General features: G+C 34.2%; 1 protein-coding gene across 1 annotated transcript; it reads right to left on the bottom strand.

Moving 5' to 3' along the window:
• Window positions 1-2,052: 2,052 nt before the first annotated feature.
• Window positions 2,053-3,495, bottom strand: LOC110607302. Its single transcript, XM_021746389.2, has 3 exons — window positions 2,868-3,495; window positions 2,573-2,745; window positions 2,053-2,275 (listed from the first exon to the last, which is right to left on the bottom strand). Exons 1-3 carry the CDS (start codon window positions 3,435-3,437, stop codon window positions 2,170-2,172), a joined length of 849 nt encoding a protein of 282 aa, XP_021602081.1. The 5' UTR covers window positions 3,438-3,495; the 3' UTR covers window positions 2,053-2,169.
• Window positions 3,496-19,001: the final 15,506 nt, after the last annotated feature.

The raw sequence follows: 19,001 nt of genomic DNA on the forward strand, positions 1-19,001 counted from the left end.
TTTTAGTTAATCATCATATTAATGTTTAATAATTTCTATTAAAATGCTTAATATTCTAATATAATTCATAATCAAATTTACACTTTTTATTAGCTGATATATATTAGTTTAATAATTTTTTTAAAATTACATAATAGCTAAATGAGTTATTTTAAAATATAAAATAAAATATTATAAATTAATTATTAAATTCAATTAATTAATTATATTAGCTCAATTTTATATTTTATCTTCTAAAACTTATAAATATAATCTATTTTTGAAAAAAAAAATTTACAGATCAAAATGAAATTTGGCATATGGAGTATCATTTAAGATATTTTTCTATTAAATAAGAGATTTTAAATTATAAATTATAACAATTTAAATATAATGAAAATGGAAAGTTTTTAGTTTAAATTTTTACACCATAATTTTTTTAGTATCAAAATAAAATATTATAAATGGAGTACTTTTAAAATTATTTTTTTTCAAAGTAAAAAATCTTAAAATATAGGTTATAAGTGTACAATTAATAGATGAAAAATTGAAATTTTATATACTAAATTATGATTTTTTAAAGATTTAAATTACTTCCCTAAAATAAACTTTAAGCCATAGAAATTAAGAGAAACAAAAGTAAAGGTCCACATTCTTTTTTGATAAAAGTCTAATGCAGGCAGCTGAACATATAATTTCAAAAGATTTTATTTTTTTACCTTTAAAGGTTTTAGCACTTAAATACGAAGGTTTAATTGTTGAACCTAAACAGGATATAACAAGTATTTTAATATATAAACGACTCTATTTATATTTAATACATCCGATAATCATATTTATATTAGAATTATAAATATAAATTATTTTTTATTTGAGAAAAATGATAAAATCCGTTGAGATTTAAAATTTTCAACCTTTTCTCTTTCTAAATTTTAAGTCATAATATTATGTTTTTGAAAACTAATTTTGAACTATAATTAGTTTGTATTTGAAACTGAATGAATTTATCATATTAAATGTAGCATTGAATAACGGTTTGTCATGTAATAAAAAAAAAATAGTAAAGATTTTGCTCTAAGGTTTTAATATTTAAGATTTCTCTAAAAGAAGTTCTCGAAGAGAATTCATGCACAGTTGAGCCTCTATAAATCTTTCACTTCCTTCTATTTTAATTTATTTTTTAGCTTTCAAATTTTTATAAACTCAATTTAACAACCAACAAATAATATATATATTTTATTTTAAATTATAATTTTTTAATTCTTAAGTTTTTATTAAAATTATAATTTTTTAATTTTTTAATCATTTCCTTTGTTATAAAATTGATCAATCTAAAGGAAATGTGATTTTTTTTAATTTATATTTTTTACTTTTTATAAAAAATGGTTGAATTTTTAAAATTGCAAGGTAAAGTTTAATTTGAATTATATAAAAAAAAAACTCCTACAGTAAGTGTTAATAATTAATATTATAAATTCTATGATTAATCTAAACGATGAAGTCTAAAATAAATTAAATTTATTAACCAAGTAAGTCTCAGAAAATTTTTATATTCTCCTTTCCTGCTTTTTATGCAAATAGCAATTTTTTCGTAAAATAAAATTTAATTTAAATAAAAAAACTAATCTAGATAATCAATCCAATTAAAGATTTTTAATTGATAATATTTTTTTGATCAATTAAAATAAAAAAAAAAAAACAAATTACAATTAAAAAATTTAATTATAAGCATTTTAGACGTTCTTGTTATTCCCCTCACCCCATTTTAGTACTATCATACAATCCTAACTTATTGGATTATGAGGCAAGAAATTACAAAAGAAATATACTATCCTTTTTAAGAAATTCTTACAATTTCAAATTCCTAATAACACTATCGTTATATTTGAAAGTGATGGTAATAAAACAATATCAAAAGCATACCCAAAACAAAGAAAATAATGAAACAAGGCAATATATTCATATACATTAACATCTAAAAATGCAATTAAAATTATAATATAAGCAATTAAACTATACAAACAAAAAGAAAGTAAAACACCCCACAAATATTATATTATATTATATTATTCTGGTTTTGTTATATTATAATATTTAATTATATTATTCAATCTGGTTATTAAAGTTAGTAACATCGCCTTTCTCGAAGCCTTAAAAAGAGTAAGCACGAAGGATTTAAAGGGTCAATCGCTAGAGAACACCAACCAACGCCGGTGAAGCTTCAGCATACCCATTAATTTCTCCTTCATCTTCTTCAGCTTCCCACATAAAATGAGCATATGATCCCAGCACCATACTGCATATGCACAAGCGTAACAAAATCAACACCATACAACATAAATATATATACATATATTTTTAAAAACTTCCATTTACTTTATTTTAAAATAATTTTTATTAATTTTTTAATTATATCAATTTTAAAAATATTAAATTTTTTTAGCCGAAAAAGTAAATAAAAATTATAGAGGGATGGAGTATATTTTTATTAAAATTATCTTTTTAATTTATATATATATATATTTTTTTTCTTTTGTTAATTCGTTGAATTATCCTAAAAAAACCAAAAAAAAAAAAAGAGAGAAAATTATACCAATCATTAGGAGAGGCGGAAACAGCTTGATCGTAATAAGCTTTAGCTCTATCTCCGTCTCTGTGGGAGTCCCATATCAACTTTCCGTACAGAGATAGTACCTCTCCATCTCCTGGACTCGCTAGAATCGCTCTCCCATAGTACTCTTCAGCTCTCTCAATGTCTCCCTCCACCTACGGTTACAAATGCACCTTTATTAACTAACTCATATTTTGATTTCGTTCTAAAAGACAATTCCAATCAAAATCCATATATAATATATTGTTATTATTATTATTATTAATAAATGAATTACCTCTTGCAGGAATTTTCCATAGTTTCTGAGAATCAGCGAATCGCTAGGGTTTGACTTTAACATTTCTTTATAATAATCACCCATCTTGCTTATATCTGACCGGCTGTCGTCATCATCGCCGCCATTCCCCCCACCGGACTTGTTTCCTTTCCCGAATCCGTCTCCAGTGAAACCTAGCTCCTCCAACGGAATACCGTTATCCGGCCACAATCCAGCGTGATTTGAACTCCAAGTTCCAAAACCATGCAGATCAGATCCTAAGAGATGCTCCTCCTCCGGGATCTTTGATGGAAAGGACAAAGAACCAGCTCCAGAAAGCTTCGTCGACGTGCCGAACAAATCTATTTCCGATCTCATAAGGTCAGTTTCCGACATCGCCCGTCGAATCGGAGTGTCCTTGTGGCAGTTGATCTTCAAATGCAGGGAGATTCTAGGGGAACTCACAGTGTGATTCTCGCCAGAAAAGATTCCGGAGACTGAATCGTGACGGGAGAGAGGACATTTGGGCGAACCGGGAAGAACCGGTGCATGTACAGAGACGGAACCGGTTCGCGTAAGAAAAGCTTTCATGGCGGATTTGAGTCCAAAGTGCGACCTCCTTTTACAGTTTCATCAAAGTTTTGAGTTTGATTGTGATTATATAGTAGGAAGATCGTTAGATTTGATGACTGAGTTGACTTGAGGACGAAGCAGATGGGAACACGTGTAAGAAGGCACATGAGAGGAGCAAAGGAGTAGGCACCAGCGAGGGGGTCGGCGGTGAACTTTTTCTGAGGAGTGTAGTCCACGCGTCACAGGAAAAGCGTGATGGGATAATGTGGATTTGCCACGTGGAAAGCCATGTGAAGTTATGAGACGGGGAAACTTCCATACTGCACTGCATTCAACTCATCAAAGTAATTGAATATTAATGAAATAAATTCAAAATTTACAATAATAAGTGATTCTTTTCTTTTCCTGTTTTTGGCCAAGCAATCCGCGGTTCATTCATCCCCCTCTCTCTCTATTAATTCTCCACTTTTCTTTTTATATATTTTTTCACATGCACACGCGCATGTAAGTATCTCATTATATTTATTATACGCAAATTAATGAAAAATTCTATAATTTATTTTATTCAAATGATTTATTCATCAAAATAATTTAAAGTTTACTACTCAAACGATTTAAATAAACAGAGCTAAATCGAATTATTTTTATTAAAAATTAATATATTATTCACATAAATCAATTCAATTTAATATATATTTTTTTAAAGATATATCATTTAACTATATAAAAAATTATATTTTTCATTATAATCTTTAAAATTTTATATATATATTAAATTTAAAATTATATTATCACTTTTATAAATACATATAAATTACTTAAATTAATGTATGAAAGAAATAAAAAAAAATTTTAATATTTGGTATTTAAGAATTCAAGTGTATAAAATATTTTTATTTGATAAATAAAATGTATATTTAAATTGTAAAATTTTTAATATAATTTGTGTTAACTACATATATAATTATATTAGAAATATAATATATAATTGTTATCAAATTTGATTCATCAAATTTAATGGGTAAGTCTGAATTTAATAATAATAATAATAATTTCTATAATTACTATTTAAATATTTTTCTATATTAAAAAAATTCCTCTTTTATCTTTTATTAAATATTTTTTAAGATAAAATTTTTATGATTAAAACGAATATACAATGTATTTCTCTTTTTATACAAACTTTTGATATTTTTAGTCATAAAAATAATATCGATGACAATTAATTTAATCTAATGATGATTAATTAGTGACAATATATATATTGAAATTAAAACAATTATTTTCAATTAATTGGGCTGCTTATAATTATGTTTTTAGTTGGAGCTTGATAAATTCTATTAAAATGTATAGAAATTATTGAAATTTAATTAATTGAATTATGATATGAAGGTAAATTGCTGTTATTTAAATTGATAATTATTTATGATAATCAACATAGATAAGGATAATTATTTCTTTTTATTTAAATAAAAATATTAATATTAATATAAGAAGCACTCAAATATTCAGTTTGGTGGTAGGTGTATTTGAATAAATGTGAGAGATTTTAGGTTCTACTCTCTTAATTTCCAATCTCCATTTTAAAAAAAAATATATTAATATAAAAAGATTGAAGAGAAACATAATTTTTATTAATTAGACTACAAACTAATTAGCTAACAATAACAAAATATATATTAAAGTTAGTGAAAATTCTATAGAAAGATGAAAAAAAATATCTAAGTTAGATATTAATTAAGCAATAATATTAAACAAAATTATTTATTTATTTTAAAGGGTAATAGAAATAAAAATTGTGACATTTAATGTGTTTTTTCTTTTTAATTTTAATATTATAATTTAAAAATTAATTTTTTTTAAAAAAAATTTATCTAATTTGAGAAAAACACATTTTATTTAAGCATAATATTTTTTATAATTAGAATTTAATAAAATATATATTTTATAATTAGAATTTAATTTTTTTTATTTCTTCAAATATCCCTCGAGACTTATTTAATATTTTATTTATATAATAAATGTGTCTCGAAAATTTTAAATTTTATTTAAACATAATATTTTTAAGAAAATAATTTAGTTTATTTTGCTTGATGTGAGTAATCAATCTTCGAGTGTGCTCCATTATGTGGACATGGGATTTCAGTGTGTGCATGCATCACCGTTTAAGGACCAAAATTTTGCCGTAATTTTTTTCTTTATTTTATTGTGCTATCATTGACGCCTTGTTTCTTTCTTAGTCTCTCACCAGTTGAGACTCGTTCTACCTATTAAGACTTTTTTTCAAGACTTATTGTTGTTTCTACCAGGATCTTCTTTATGGAATTTTTTATTTCTTTTATTAAATTTAATCTCATTATCGTGAATAATAAAAACTCGTAAGAAGGCACTACTCTTGCTGTCTACAAGTCTGCCACTGATTTCTTTGTTGCTACATAGTTTATGTCTGATAGACTATCTCATCTACAAAATTAAAGTTTAGAGGCATCATGTAATGTTTTTTATTACAATCTGTTTACCATTATTAGTTCATGATTTGCTGCTTTCGCGATATTGCATTCATGAAAAAAAAGTCTCATGAAAGTCTTTTTTTACCTTTTCCGGCAAGTCTTGCTCCATGAAAGGCTATTTGGAATGGGTTGAAGATGTGTTAGCAAACAATGAGTATCTTTTAAAGAGCAATGAGTATCTTTTAAAGAGCACATGACTATATCATGCCATTTAAAAATTTCCACCCAAGTATCATTCGAACTTTTACGAGTATTAGAATGTTTCAACCAACACTCTTTGTTCTCTCAGTGGAGAGGAATCCATATCGTTTTAGGACTTGCAAACATTAGGTGGTCTTCCCATTTGTGATTCTTTTTACAATGAAGTTATTCCTTTAGCTCAAAAATTAAAAGGCATCAACCGAAGTAGCAAACCCTATCTATCTCACAACTGCAAGTATTTATTTATTTCCTTTCACAAGAATTCTCACAAAATTGGCAATCGTTATAAGATGCAATTCCTACCTAGATTATTATTTTTTTTACATGACTAAACTTAGTAAGAATCTAAGCTACCTACGTACATTCATGAAAAGGTTCAAGTTAAAATGTAGTTTATGATAAGGTTATTTTTTTGAAGGGCGAGCGGCTCACAGTTTTAGTTCATGCAGGTTAGGAGCAGTGCAAACTTCAAGAGTAATTTTTCAAGAATCTACCATTAGTGGACCTAACATGTACTCTATCCTCAAAATCATTTGTTTCATTAGTATGATAGTATGAGAAGATGATTGGTTCATATTCAATTAAAACTTTTGGCAAAATTCCCTTAGAGTCACGGAGAATTGTGTCTTTCGTGCCAAAAACCATTCTTGATCATGGCTCGATTTAGTTTCTTCTCTCTCTTTTGAGACATTACTTCTTTGTAGGCACCTTCACCATTTTAGATTTAGTTGGAATTTACACTAACAATGATCCTCACTTTTTTTTAGTCCTTTTGTGAGTATTAATAGCCCATCTTTTGTACCTCCTTTTGATTGTCTCTTAATTTGATGCATTCGACATATGATTGGTTGTTAGTCTAGAGTTGAAACGAGGTCTGAGATAGGTATGCACTACTCAGGACTTGAATTGGTCCAAAAGACCTAAATTTTTAGCATCATGATAGGTAGCCTAATATATGGATTGGCTCTTTGGATGGTAGCTACATTTATAAATGTATATAAATTAGTTAAATTAATTTATTAAAAAAATTAAAAAAAAATTTTAGTGTTTGCCTTTTGAAAATTCTCATTAAATGAGTGTTTGAAATATTTTTATTTTATAAATGAAATACATATTTAAACGGTAAAATCGTTAATATAATTCGTATTAAATAAATATAATTACATTAGAATTTATTTATAAAAATTCATGGTTGGATATATTATATTTTTCTTCAATTTCTTAATACAATATATAAGATTATAAATTATCAAATTTGATTCACCAATACAATGGGTAAGTCTGAATTTAATAATAATAATAATAATAATAATAAAATAATAATAATAATAATAATAATAATTTCTATACAATGTATTTAAATATTTTTTTATGATAAAATTTTTATTATTAAAATGAATATACAATGTATTTTATTTATCTTTTTATACAAACCAAAGGATGTCGTCCCTAATCAACCTCTCAATCTCATCCTTTAATTGCTGACATTCTTCTGTCGTATGACCGTGATCTTCGTGGAAATGATAATACTTGGTCCTGTCTCATTTCTCTGCTTTCTCGGGGTTGAGCTTAGGCAGCCACCTGATTTCTTTATCATTTCTTCTGATCAACATCAAAATACGAGTCTGTGAGTCATTTAATGGAGTATAATTCTCATACTTACTTTGATCCTCCCTCCTTCAGGAGATGGGATAACTCTTGTGATCTCCTTCATATCCTCGCCTCTCGGGTTTTTGATTTTACTTTTGGTTTGCCCTCTTATCCTTTTTTAACGCTTGAACTTCATCATCCAGCCTGATATACTTTTGAACTTTGTCTATCAACTGTTGATACATCGCAACTGGGTTTTTAATTAAAGAATCCATAAATTTGACATTGCACATTTCTTTCTTCAATGCTTCACACACTATTTCATGATTTAGTTATTCCACCTATATGGTTTTAGCATTGAACCATGAGATAAAACTCCTTAAAAACTCGCTTTCTCCTTGGCGGATCTTCCATAAGTCAAAAAAAATTTTTTTAGAAGGTATACAAGTAATAAATCTAGATTTAAATAATATAGCGAACTGTGTAAAGTTTTTAATTAAACCTAGGCTCAGATATTGATACTATTTTTAAGCCAAACTTGTGAGTATTGATGGAAACACTCGGCACAACATAAAGTCGTTGACATCTTGAAGTTTCATGGTTGTCCTGAAGATTGCCAGGTGGCTTTTGGGATTTGTTGTTCTGTCACACTTGTCCAAGCTAGGCAGCTTAAACTTAGTTGAAAAGGTTCCTGCTAAGATTTCATCCGAGAGAGACGAGGCAACATCTAGGCCAAAATCCTTTTCTTGTTTCTTTTGGTACTTTTGTATGACTCGTACTAGCTTTCAATCGATATTGTTCAGAGCTTCGTCTAATTCATCATTAGATTTGGCCTTTCTTTTAGACTGCATTTTAACCGCTTCTATCCAGGCCCTCGGGGTGTCTACATAGGCTTCTTCCCTTCTCCAAGGAGGCATGTTTGATGCCTCATCTCGTGTCTTATATTGCCCGAGAGTAGCCTGCATCCTTTGGATGTATTGGAATATATGTTCGTTGTTTAAATTATTGAGGTCTACTTCATTAACCATAGAGGGCATGTTTTGTCTATTGTCAAGGGCGGAAGAAGCGATGATACCCTCATTAGTAGCAATATTAGTGGCAACTTGTGAACTACCGACCATTTTGAGAGTAAAAGGAGAGAGAGGTATTTCTCTTCAAGAGAAAGAGTAGGAGACCGGACATAATCCAAATGAATAGAGAGAATCCAATGAATTTTCAGCCATAGAACCAAATAATGTTGCAGAAATTAGATTGATGCGAAGGGAGTTACTCTGTAATTGATTTAGACCTGCAAAGAAGAGAACACGAGGTGGTGGGTGCCCATAACAACCACTCCAACGCTTAAGTTAGTATACTGAATAATGGAGTGAATGTAATGAATTGCTTAGTATTTGAATAGTGTAAGAGAATAGCATACCTTTGCCTGTGTAATCTTCTCCTTTTATACTATAGGAAGGTGGAGATAAATATAGTATTTCTCGATAATTCAGCGATGATGTGATCGGCTTCTTGATAAAGAATATCGCCAGCTATTAGGTTGGTAATCCGACGATTACAAGCGTAATGGGAATACACTAGAATGTGCCTGATCACGATAACTTCGTGTCGAGCCTCGCCCTGTCGAGGAAAGGGCGAGTCTTGATAATGAACAGGGTGTTTGAGATGTCCGGGTCTTCTTTTCCTTGAACTGAACCGTGTTACTTACTTATCATATCCTTACTATATAGCTCTGTCCTGTGATGACAGCTCATGGCTTACTTTGGGTAATTACTATTGTTGACAAAAATAAAAGGTTCCTAATTAGGAGGATTCAGATCTTTGGGATCCTAACTAGGCTTGATTATAGGGATTTTATTCTTATTGTAAATATTCCTAATTTAGGTTGATTCATTGTGTATAAATACTCAAACCTTGTAAAGATCAATTCAATTGGAATATAATTATAAATTTCTCCCAAAATTTTTCATGGTATCAGAGTTTTGCCAATATTATGTGGTATAAGGATTCTTGGTAGGATTCACAGAGTTAGAGTTTTTATAAGTCAAACTTCTAGGCGACTCTAAAAAGAGAGTTGGCTGACACCACTGGTACCAGAAGAGAACTCATAAGATTTCCAGCCTATTCCCGGTGTCACACCACTATTCCAACCACGCGCGTGACTTTGATGCTAATAGACACATGACGGACTCTTCTAAAGGCTTCCTTAATTATTTTCTATGTCTATAAAAAGACACTATCATAATCACAAATGGTTCTTCCACTCCTCGCTCTAGCACTAGTTTTAATATTTGTACTCCAAATATCAAGCTATCCTTTGTTCTTCATGTTCCTTATTTCCCTATTAATCTTTTATCTGTTAGTGGTCTCACCAAAGCGCTTAATTGTAAAATTGATTTTTTTTTCCTGACCATTGTGTTATTCAGGACCTTCAAACTGGAAAGAGGATTGGCAATAGTAGACTATACAGTGGCTTATATATGTTGGAAGGGAATTTGAGTTTAAATTAATCTTGGACTCTTTCTGAAAGAATTCATGATGTCAACTAAGAAATTATATAGTGACATTGATGGTTAGGACACCCATCTTTCTTTGTTTTAGAGAAACTTTATTCTGATTTATTTTCCAGAGCTCAGTATGACTCTTTAGTCTGTGATACTTGTAAGTACACTAAGTATACAAGAACCCCTTTTCCCTTAAGTAATAACAGGAGTATGATCGTTTTTGTGACCATCCATTCTGACGATTGGGGACCTACTCAAATGGTCTCACTATCTCATAATTAAAAGCAATAAAGTAAAGCAATAATAAAGTAAAGATGATTCAATAATGAGAAAAGTCTAGTTGACGCATTGGATCCACTTCAGTTGTTGGGATTGATCACTGACACTTATGTTCTTTTATTTGACTCAATAAATTAGTTATAGGGGTGAAAGACGCTTCCACCACTATATCCCTCATTAGGCACAGATTAACTAGGAAATGTTCTCTAATTAATCACTAATAAACAAGTTGCTAAGGAATATCCTTGGGACTTTAGATTCATACAACTGTCAATTACATTAAGAAATAGAGAGACCTAATTCTAGCTACCCAAACATATGGTGATCTTGCTAGATTATGCAATCTCCTTGATTTTTATACCAAGAGTTACTTGTGTTTGAATAATTCAAGCAATTACTGACCTATACTACCCAAACTAACAAATTATCACTTTGCAATTAAGAATCAATGGGCCCTATTGATCTAAGCAGCAAGGTAACAATAGAATTAAGCATGAAATTGCATAAATATTGATAAATAAAAGATAAACATCATAGATTCAGATCTCCCAATCCATTAACAAACTGAAGTTTCACCTAATCTTCAACTAGGAAAAGGGGTTTCAGCCACTCATGGCTGAAACTAACATCAAAAACAAAGAAAGAAAGCTAGAAGAGGCAATTGGGTCGGCTGCTGGTGTGGTGATCTCCCCGAAATTCCATTCTCTTTGGTTGCTGGATGGCTCTCTATTTATATCTGAACGTGAAGCCCTAGGTTCCCTTGATTTGATGGAGTTATTTTCCAATTTGGATTTGGATTTCTTTTGGCAATTGAATTTCCTTGCGATGAAGACTCCTTGATGGGCGGGATTGTGTTGCTGAGTTGTCCTTGTGAGTTGCTGAGGTGTCTAAAGTGTTTGGGATAGGATAGACTTCTTGAAAGTTTGGATTTCTGGTTTTCCACTTTTCTGCTGTTTTCTGCTGCAAAATCTGTTTGTCCGACTGTTTGGGCAAATAGCCGGTCAAACAGTCTGTTTTGTGCTGTCTGTCATTCTGCTTCTGTTTTGCAGAATTTGTTTGCCTAGTTTTTTGGGCAAACAACTAGTCAAATAGCAGGTCTAGGCTATTCTTCATCCTTCTCCCGTTCTGCTGCAGCTTGGTTTGGGCTATTGTTTGGGCAAACTGAGCTTGGCATACCAGACTTGATCTCTTTTATTCTCTTTGGACAGTTTTTAGGCCATTTTTCACCAAATCACCATTTTACACAAATTTCTGCAAAATAATATTAAAATCACAAAATTAGATAGAAAATATGTAATTTATCATCAATAATATCATAAAAGTGAGTCTAATTTTGGTTTGATCATATACCCCCACACCTAACCTTTTGCTTGTCCTCAAGCAAATAAACTTTGTCAAACAAGCTTTCCTTACTACTTGATCCTTTATTTCCACTTAAGTTCTTACCCTAGACCCCTAATTTGAAGTATTGCAGTGAAGTGTGCAAGCACTAAGGTTACTTCCCTCTCTCCTCGTTTCCTTTTACCTACCATGGTTAAGAGTTGCTTTTCTTCAAGAGAGAGATTTACTTATTCATGCACATATTCTTGTTTAGTTTAGACTCTTCCTAGCTCTTGGAGTGACTTGCCCTTTATTTGCAATACATTTCTTTTCTTTTCAGCTTTTTGCACTTTTATCCTTGCCTGAAAAAGTCACCAACTTTTTGACACGAAGCTGCATATTGGTGATACCCACCCTCGGTTACTCAATTGGTCACCTGTTCAAGTGGCTACTAGCTTTGTTCGTAATCTTTGACTATTGGAACAGGTTTTAATTTGTGCTTTGCAGTCTTTACCTTTGCTAAATTTTCTTTTTTTTTTTTTTTCTCGATGGTTTGGGCAAATCAACAGCAATTGTTAGAATAAGTCATATTTCCTTATTCAAAAATCTTTCACTTTTTTCATTATTCTCTCTAATAAGTAATGACATACATCTTTCACCATAGCAAGCTCAAAGATTCAATTCAAAAAGAAATTTTCAAAAATGAATACAACTCACTGCAATTGATTCAACTTAAGTTTAAAGAGTTATCACATCAATGGGGTTATGAAAAAAAAGCTCATTCAATACAGCCTATTGTGTTTGAGTAAAGCATACCAAAATTGAATAAAAGAAACTGTGGCTATGTGAACATGTGTGTGAAAACTGTGGCTATGTGTGTGTGTGTGTGAATTGAAAGCAAAAATGAAAAAAAAAAATTACCTATGTATGCTAATTAAAAATTAAAACTTAAATGGACTTAAAAGAAATAAAAAAGAATGTATGGATCATTAAAGTTCAGAGATATGCAAGAGATATGCACCCCTACACCTAATTCATGCATTGTCCTTAATGCAATGTGAATATAAAAGTAAAAGAGAAACTGAGTTACTCCCCTGGTGTGGTTGTTTGGGCAGCTATTTGGGCAAACAATTGGCCAAACTAGGTGTCTCGGTGTGCAGTTGGTAGTAGGTGCTACACCAGTAACTCCAGCATGCTCTCCCTGTGTGTCATCTTGGCCTCAATTCTGTCCAGATGAGCTGTTGTCGTCTGTTCAACTGCTAGTGGTTGCTGTGTTGGTTGCTGGTCTGCTTCCCTTGTATTTGTGTGACGCCCAAACACTCGTTCATTTCTCGGGACAAAATGACCTATAGGAGAAATGTAAAAAACGCTGCCCACCTTGCGCAGCAATCCCATGTCATCCAAAGCTCTCAAGTCAAGAGGGGTTGGCTCGTAAGTTAGGCTCATATTAGTATGCTCGGTTGCAAGACATTTAAATTTACAGCAAGCAAGGTAATGACATGACTAAGGACTAGTGAATGGTGATGTGCAAGTGTGTTGGATATCTGGCTAGCAATCCAAAATCTCAAATTCAGCTTGTGGTTATGCACCATACTCCACAGGATGTGCAATTCAGCTTTGGGGAGTATGTTGTATGCATCTTTTCTGCCAGCCAGTGTGTAGGCAAGAATTAATGGATGTATTTTAAGCATGGGTTGCTTAAATACAAGTCTTTTGATTTGGAGAAATAAGCTTTAGGTGGGTTGCTGCATAGCTCTAGGTATGCAGCAACAGCATCAAATGTGTTGTGGTAGTCACAAATTGAGTCTTGGTATTCAAAACCTAGTGCTGTGTTGAATTCACTCATGGACATGCGAAATCGCTGTCCCAGCAATCTGAAGGAAATAATGTCGTGTGTGTGTAGTGAATGCATGGCAGTCTTGTCAAAGAAGAAAGTGCAATAAAATTCTTGGGTAAGCTCAGCAAATATGGGCATTCCAATACTGAAGAAAGAGGTCCATCCAATGCCATTCATGAGCTCGTTTACCTTAGCTCGTATGCCCAGAATTTCAAGGGTTTCAGGGTGAATGAGTTTACCTGCATTGATGGGCAGTTTGGCAATTGACTCAAACCTGGATTTCTCTGAGTTTTTGTGGAATGTCAGGGCCTATTCTGCATGTGTTTGGCTCGGCTGGTTGGGCAAACGATCCTGCTGGGCAGGCTGTTCTATGAAAGCAGGCTGATTGGCTTCTACTGGTGGGCTTTGTGGGTGAAGTGACGCGGGGCCTGAGGCATCTCGGCTGTGGGTTTGCATCGTTTCTGGTTCCCCTATCGTTTCCATTTTCGTCGTGTCTGCTGAGTTCCCTTGTTCTGCAGTATTGGTCTTAACGGCAGCCGAGTTCCTTACTGCTCTCCTCGACCAGCGTTGGTAGGTTCTAGTGAGCACCGACGTTGTGGTTGCAAGGATACCCTATTCATCAATGCTTTCAATGATGGGTGGTGGGTTGACTGGCTCATCGTCACTGCTGCCAACGTCTCTGACTGGCCTTGGAAGCCCAAGTCGGCACCACTGTCCCGGACCGGTGGTTGCGACCATCTTGGTCTGTGCCATTAGGAGGTTTTCTGGATTTTCTAAGAGAAGAGTAGGCAGGAAGCTTTTGAGAAGAAGAAGAGTTGTGAGAGGGAAAAATAAAATGCTGAGTTTTTAAATGAAAATGGTACTGCCCTGTTTGGTCCCTCTGACGCTCTCTCTGCCGAGGTTGTTTGCGCGGTTGTTTGGGCAAACAGCTTGGTCGAACAATATCTTGCGGTCTGGCTTGATGCTGGTACTTCTATCACGCATGGGCGTGGTGTTTGCCCGGTTGGTTGGGCAAACAGCATCTCGCGGTACAGTCTGGCTCATTGCTGAGTGTTGTGTGCATCTCTGTGATTTAGGCAAGCAGTGTGCCAGACTCCTTTCTATTTCTTGGGTTTCTCGGCTGTTTGGCCAAACAGTTGGCCAAACAACTTCTACCTGCAAAACAATTGATACTTGGAATAGGGTTAAAGTATTTGTTTCTTCACTACACACTTGGTTTGCCCTGCTGTTTGCGCAAACGAACACATATCTCCCTTTTTTTTTCAAGCAATTTCACTAAGCGAGCTTTTGAGAAGCGAATAGATGTTTGTCTGGAAAGTCTTCTTTGATTGGATATGGCTCCCAATTAGTAGGGAGTCGGCTTAGGTGATCAGCCACTAGATTCTCTTTCCCTTTCTTGTCTCGTATTTCCAGATCGAACTCTTGCAAGAGCAGAATCCACCGAATAATTTTCAGTTTTGCCTCCTTTTTCTTGATCAAGTATCATAATGCAGCATGATCCGAGTAAATTATAATTTTAGTCTCTAGGAGGTATGGTCTGAATTTTTCTAAAACAAATACAACAACCAAGAGTTACTTTTCCGTTGTTGAATAGTTGCTTTGGGCAGCGTCCAACGTTCAGGATGCATAATGAATCACATGAGATGTGTTGCCTACACACTGTCCCAAGACTGCCCCCACAGCGTAGTTGCTTGCATCGCACATAATTTCAAAGGGTAGGTTCCAATCAGGTGCTTAGATGATTGGGGCAGTCACGAGTAATTCCTTTATCAGATCAAATGTTGTCTTACAATCTGCGTCAAATGTTATATCTTGTTGGAGCAATCTGCATAACGGTTGCATAATTTTGGAGAAATCTTTTATAAATCTTCTGTAGAATCCTGTGTGGCCAAGGAAGGAGCAGATTTCTCTAATGTTTGTGGGGTAAAGCAGATTTTTTATGGTATCCACCTTGGCTTTGTCCACCTCAATTCCCTTGGCTGGAATAATATGGCCTAAGATCAAACCTTGATTAACCATGAAGTGGCATTTTTCATAGTTAAGTACAAGATTCGATTCAAGGCATCTTTGTAGGATCTTCTCTAGATTGGATATTCTTCGAAGAAGTTACCATACACCATGAAGTCATCCATGAAGACTTCAATGATTTTCTCCATATAATCAGAAAATATGGTCATCATATAGTCCGGATGGCATTCTTCTGAATGCAAAGGTACCAAAAGGACAAGTGAAGGTCATCTTCTCTTGGTCTTCTGGGGCCACTGAAATTTGATAAAATCCTTAATAACCATCCAAACAGCAATGGTGGGACTTACCTGCAAACCTTTCTAGCATCTGATCTATGAAAGGTAAGGGGAAGTGGTCTTTCCTTGTTGCTACATTTACTCCATGCATACTCTCCACCCATTCAGAACACGAGTTGGAACAAGTTCTTTCTCCGTGTTTGGAACAATGGTGATCCCAGTTTTCTTCGGGACTATATGTACTTCCTTAACATTGCTGGAATATTGTTTGCTTTTGTCGATACTCTAGGTGATATTTTTTAAGTAGCACAAAACCTAGTTCTTGTGTTACTTTTCAAATTATCAGTGTCTTCTTTCTAGTTTTTGCGTGCTTCCTTCTTTCTTTAGGTTTTCTTCTTTGTTTCATTAAACGCACCTTATGATTGGTTGGTTGACCTTAGTTTCTAAAGTGCAATTGAAGAATCAGCAAAGGAGTGGTAAGAGTGCAAACACTTGAGTGCTTTTATTTCTAACACCATATTTGCTAGTTCTCTTTGTTCTTTATTGATCTAAGGCAGGATGAGTAAAAATAAAAATGTGGTGGATAGTGATGATGAAAGCGAATGGGACATGACTAGTTATTATAAGCTCTTCAAAAAGTCAGTTAGTGGTAAAACTATGGAGAGTTTGAATGCCTCACAAGCTTCCACTTTTACAAGAATACCTCAAAGAACGCTTAATTGTAATAATGACTGTGATGATTCAGATGTGTTTGTTGATAATGTGTTGCTTGTTGAACATGGTGAGATGCTTGTTGCTAGGCGTGTTCTGAATATGCAGGTTAAGAAAGAAAGTCTAGAACAACGGGAAAAAATATTTCACACTAGGTGTGTAACGACCCGAAAATCGGACCGCTACCGGCACTAGGATCCGGGTCGAGTTAAGGCCGCCGGGACCCGTAGCAAGCCTGACATGTAACCTGTAAACCTGTTTAATCCCATACATGATCAACAATCATACATAAAAATTTAAACTTTTCTTTCATTCATTTCTCATACACCAAACTCAACCTGTGCATGCACTAAAACATAATCGTAAACTTGACCCCTCTGTGGGATCTCATCAATGCCCCAAAGGGCGATATACATGTGTTGAGTTTGGCTAACATCTGTATCATCAAATATCTAAGATCATGCATCAACAAGGGATTACAATACTCATAGGGTCAAGCACATCTATAACCTCAATATACCTCATTACATAACATACTGAATCTCTTACATTACATTAGTACAATTGTCATGTCCACAATCTAGCTATTACATAGACATACTTCAAAACTCTGGCTAACCTCCTGGTCTACCCTGTACCTGCACATCTGGGGTTAGGGGAGAGGGGTGAGCTTACAAAGCCCAGTGAGCAGAATAGTGAAATCATATATTAAAATTTCATGCCATTATGTAATGCAACACATCACAACTAATCACATCTCGGATGGTATTGTCACCAATAGTCCTCTACATAGTCCAACTGTGCCGGGACGTAGAATGGGTACAACCGGTCTTTCTCTTATCATAACATATCATAACATACCAATGTGCCAGGGATGTAGAATGGGTACAACCTGGACTTTCTCTTACATCGTGCCAGGGACGTAGAATGAGTACAACCTGGACTTCCATACCATATCATGCCGTAACATCATCATGCCATATGAGGACTAAAGGATCATTCAATAACCAATCCACATCAACATCATAAATGCAATGCAACATATTCGTGAATTCTAATGCAAAACAACCTAATACATATCATGGCATTTATGATGCATGGATCATGCTCTGAAAACATTTAATTTCTTAATTTAAAACATTAAGTTTAGTTTCCACTCACCTCTGGCTAGCTCTGACAAACTCTGTAGCAGCTGGCTCACTGCTGGGGTCCTCGGTTCCTCGGGTCCGAACCGACACAGGTGGACTCCAATGAGGGACCAAACATACATAAACATAACTCTAATATACTCCCCAAAAACCCCCTAAAACATCATGGAATAATCCTAGAAAAACATGCAAGAAATGGCTGAACAGGGCACTTTCGGCGGCAGGTTCGGCGGCCGAAAGTCCCTCCAGAGCCGAAAGTCAGGCAGGTTCGGCGGCACCTTCGGCGGCCGAAACTCCCAGACAGAGGCGAAACTCATGCATGTTCGGCGGCACCTTCGGCGGCCGAAAGTGCCAAACAGAGACGAAAGTCTCTTTTCGGGGGCAACTTTGGCAGCCGAAAGGCCTGCCTCCCCAGCCATGTTCGGCGGCCGAAAGTGCCTTCGGCTGCCGAACCTGGTTTCTGCCAAAGGGCAGAAACTTGGCTCCTTTATGCACATTTGCCTCCTAACTCTTCCAACATGCATATAACTCAACCAAAACATGCATACAAGCTCCTAGGGGTCTCAAACTACCTTAAACCCCAACTACAACACACATACACAAGCATTTGCAAGCCACATTGTTCAAAAACATAACAATTGCTTAAAAACTCATACAACCCTATACATGCCATTCTACCCCATAAAACAACTTAAAACTTACTTAAAACATACAATGAGCTTAAGATCGGCTCTGACCTCTTGAAGATAGAGAGAGAGACGACCTAAACTCGGAGATCCAAGCAAATGAGCTCCTGAGTTCCCAAAGCTCCAAAACTTGTCTTAAATGCTCAAAACTTGCAATGAGAGGTGAAAACTCAAGAAAGATGGAGGAGATTTGGAGAAAGAACACAAGATCTGGGGAGAGGGAGGTCAGAAGCTAGCTATGGCCGAAAATGGGAGAAAGCTCGCCCATTTCGGCTAAGTGACCCTTTTATAGGTGGCTGGCCAGGCCACGTTCGGGGGCCGAAAGTGCTTCCGCATGCATGCCATGTTCGGCGGCCGAACTTGGGTTTCGGCGGCCGAACCTGGACTTCCCTCACTCATGCTTTCGGGGGCCTAACGTGCCTCCAAAACGCATGCATGTTCGGCGGCCGAACTTGACTTTCGGCGGCCGAACCTGGGTTTTCCTCCAAAGACTTTTCATGCAAAAACTCATTTAATTTTCATACTTAAAACCATGAAATACCTTAAAACATTTTAT

This window comes from Manihot esculenta, chromosome 15 (genome assembly GCF_001659605.2).
Source record: "Manihot esculenta cultivar AM560-2 chromosome 15, M.esculenta_v8, whole genome shotgun sequence".
NCBI lineage: Eukaryota > Viridiplantae > Streptophyta > Magnoliopsida > Malpighiales > Euphorbiaceae > Manihot > Manihot esculenta.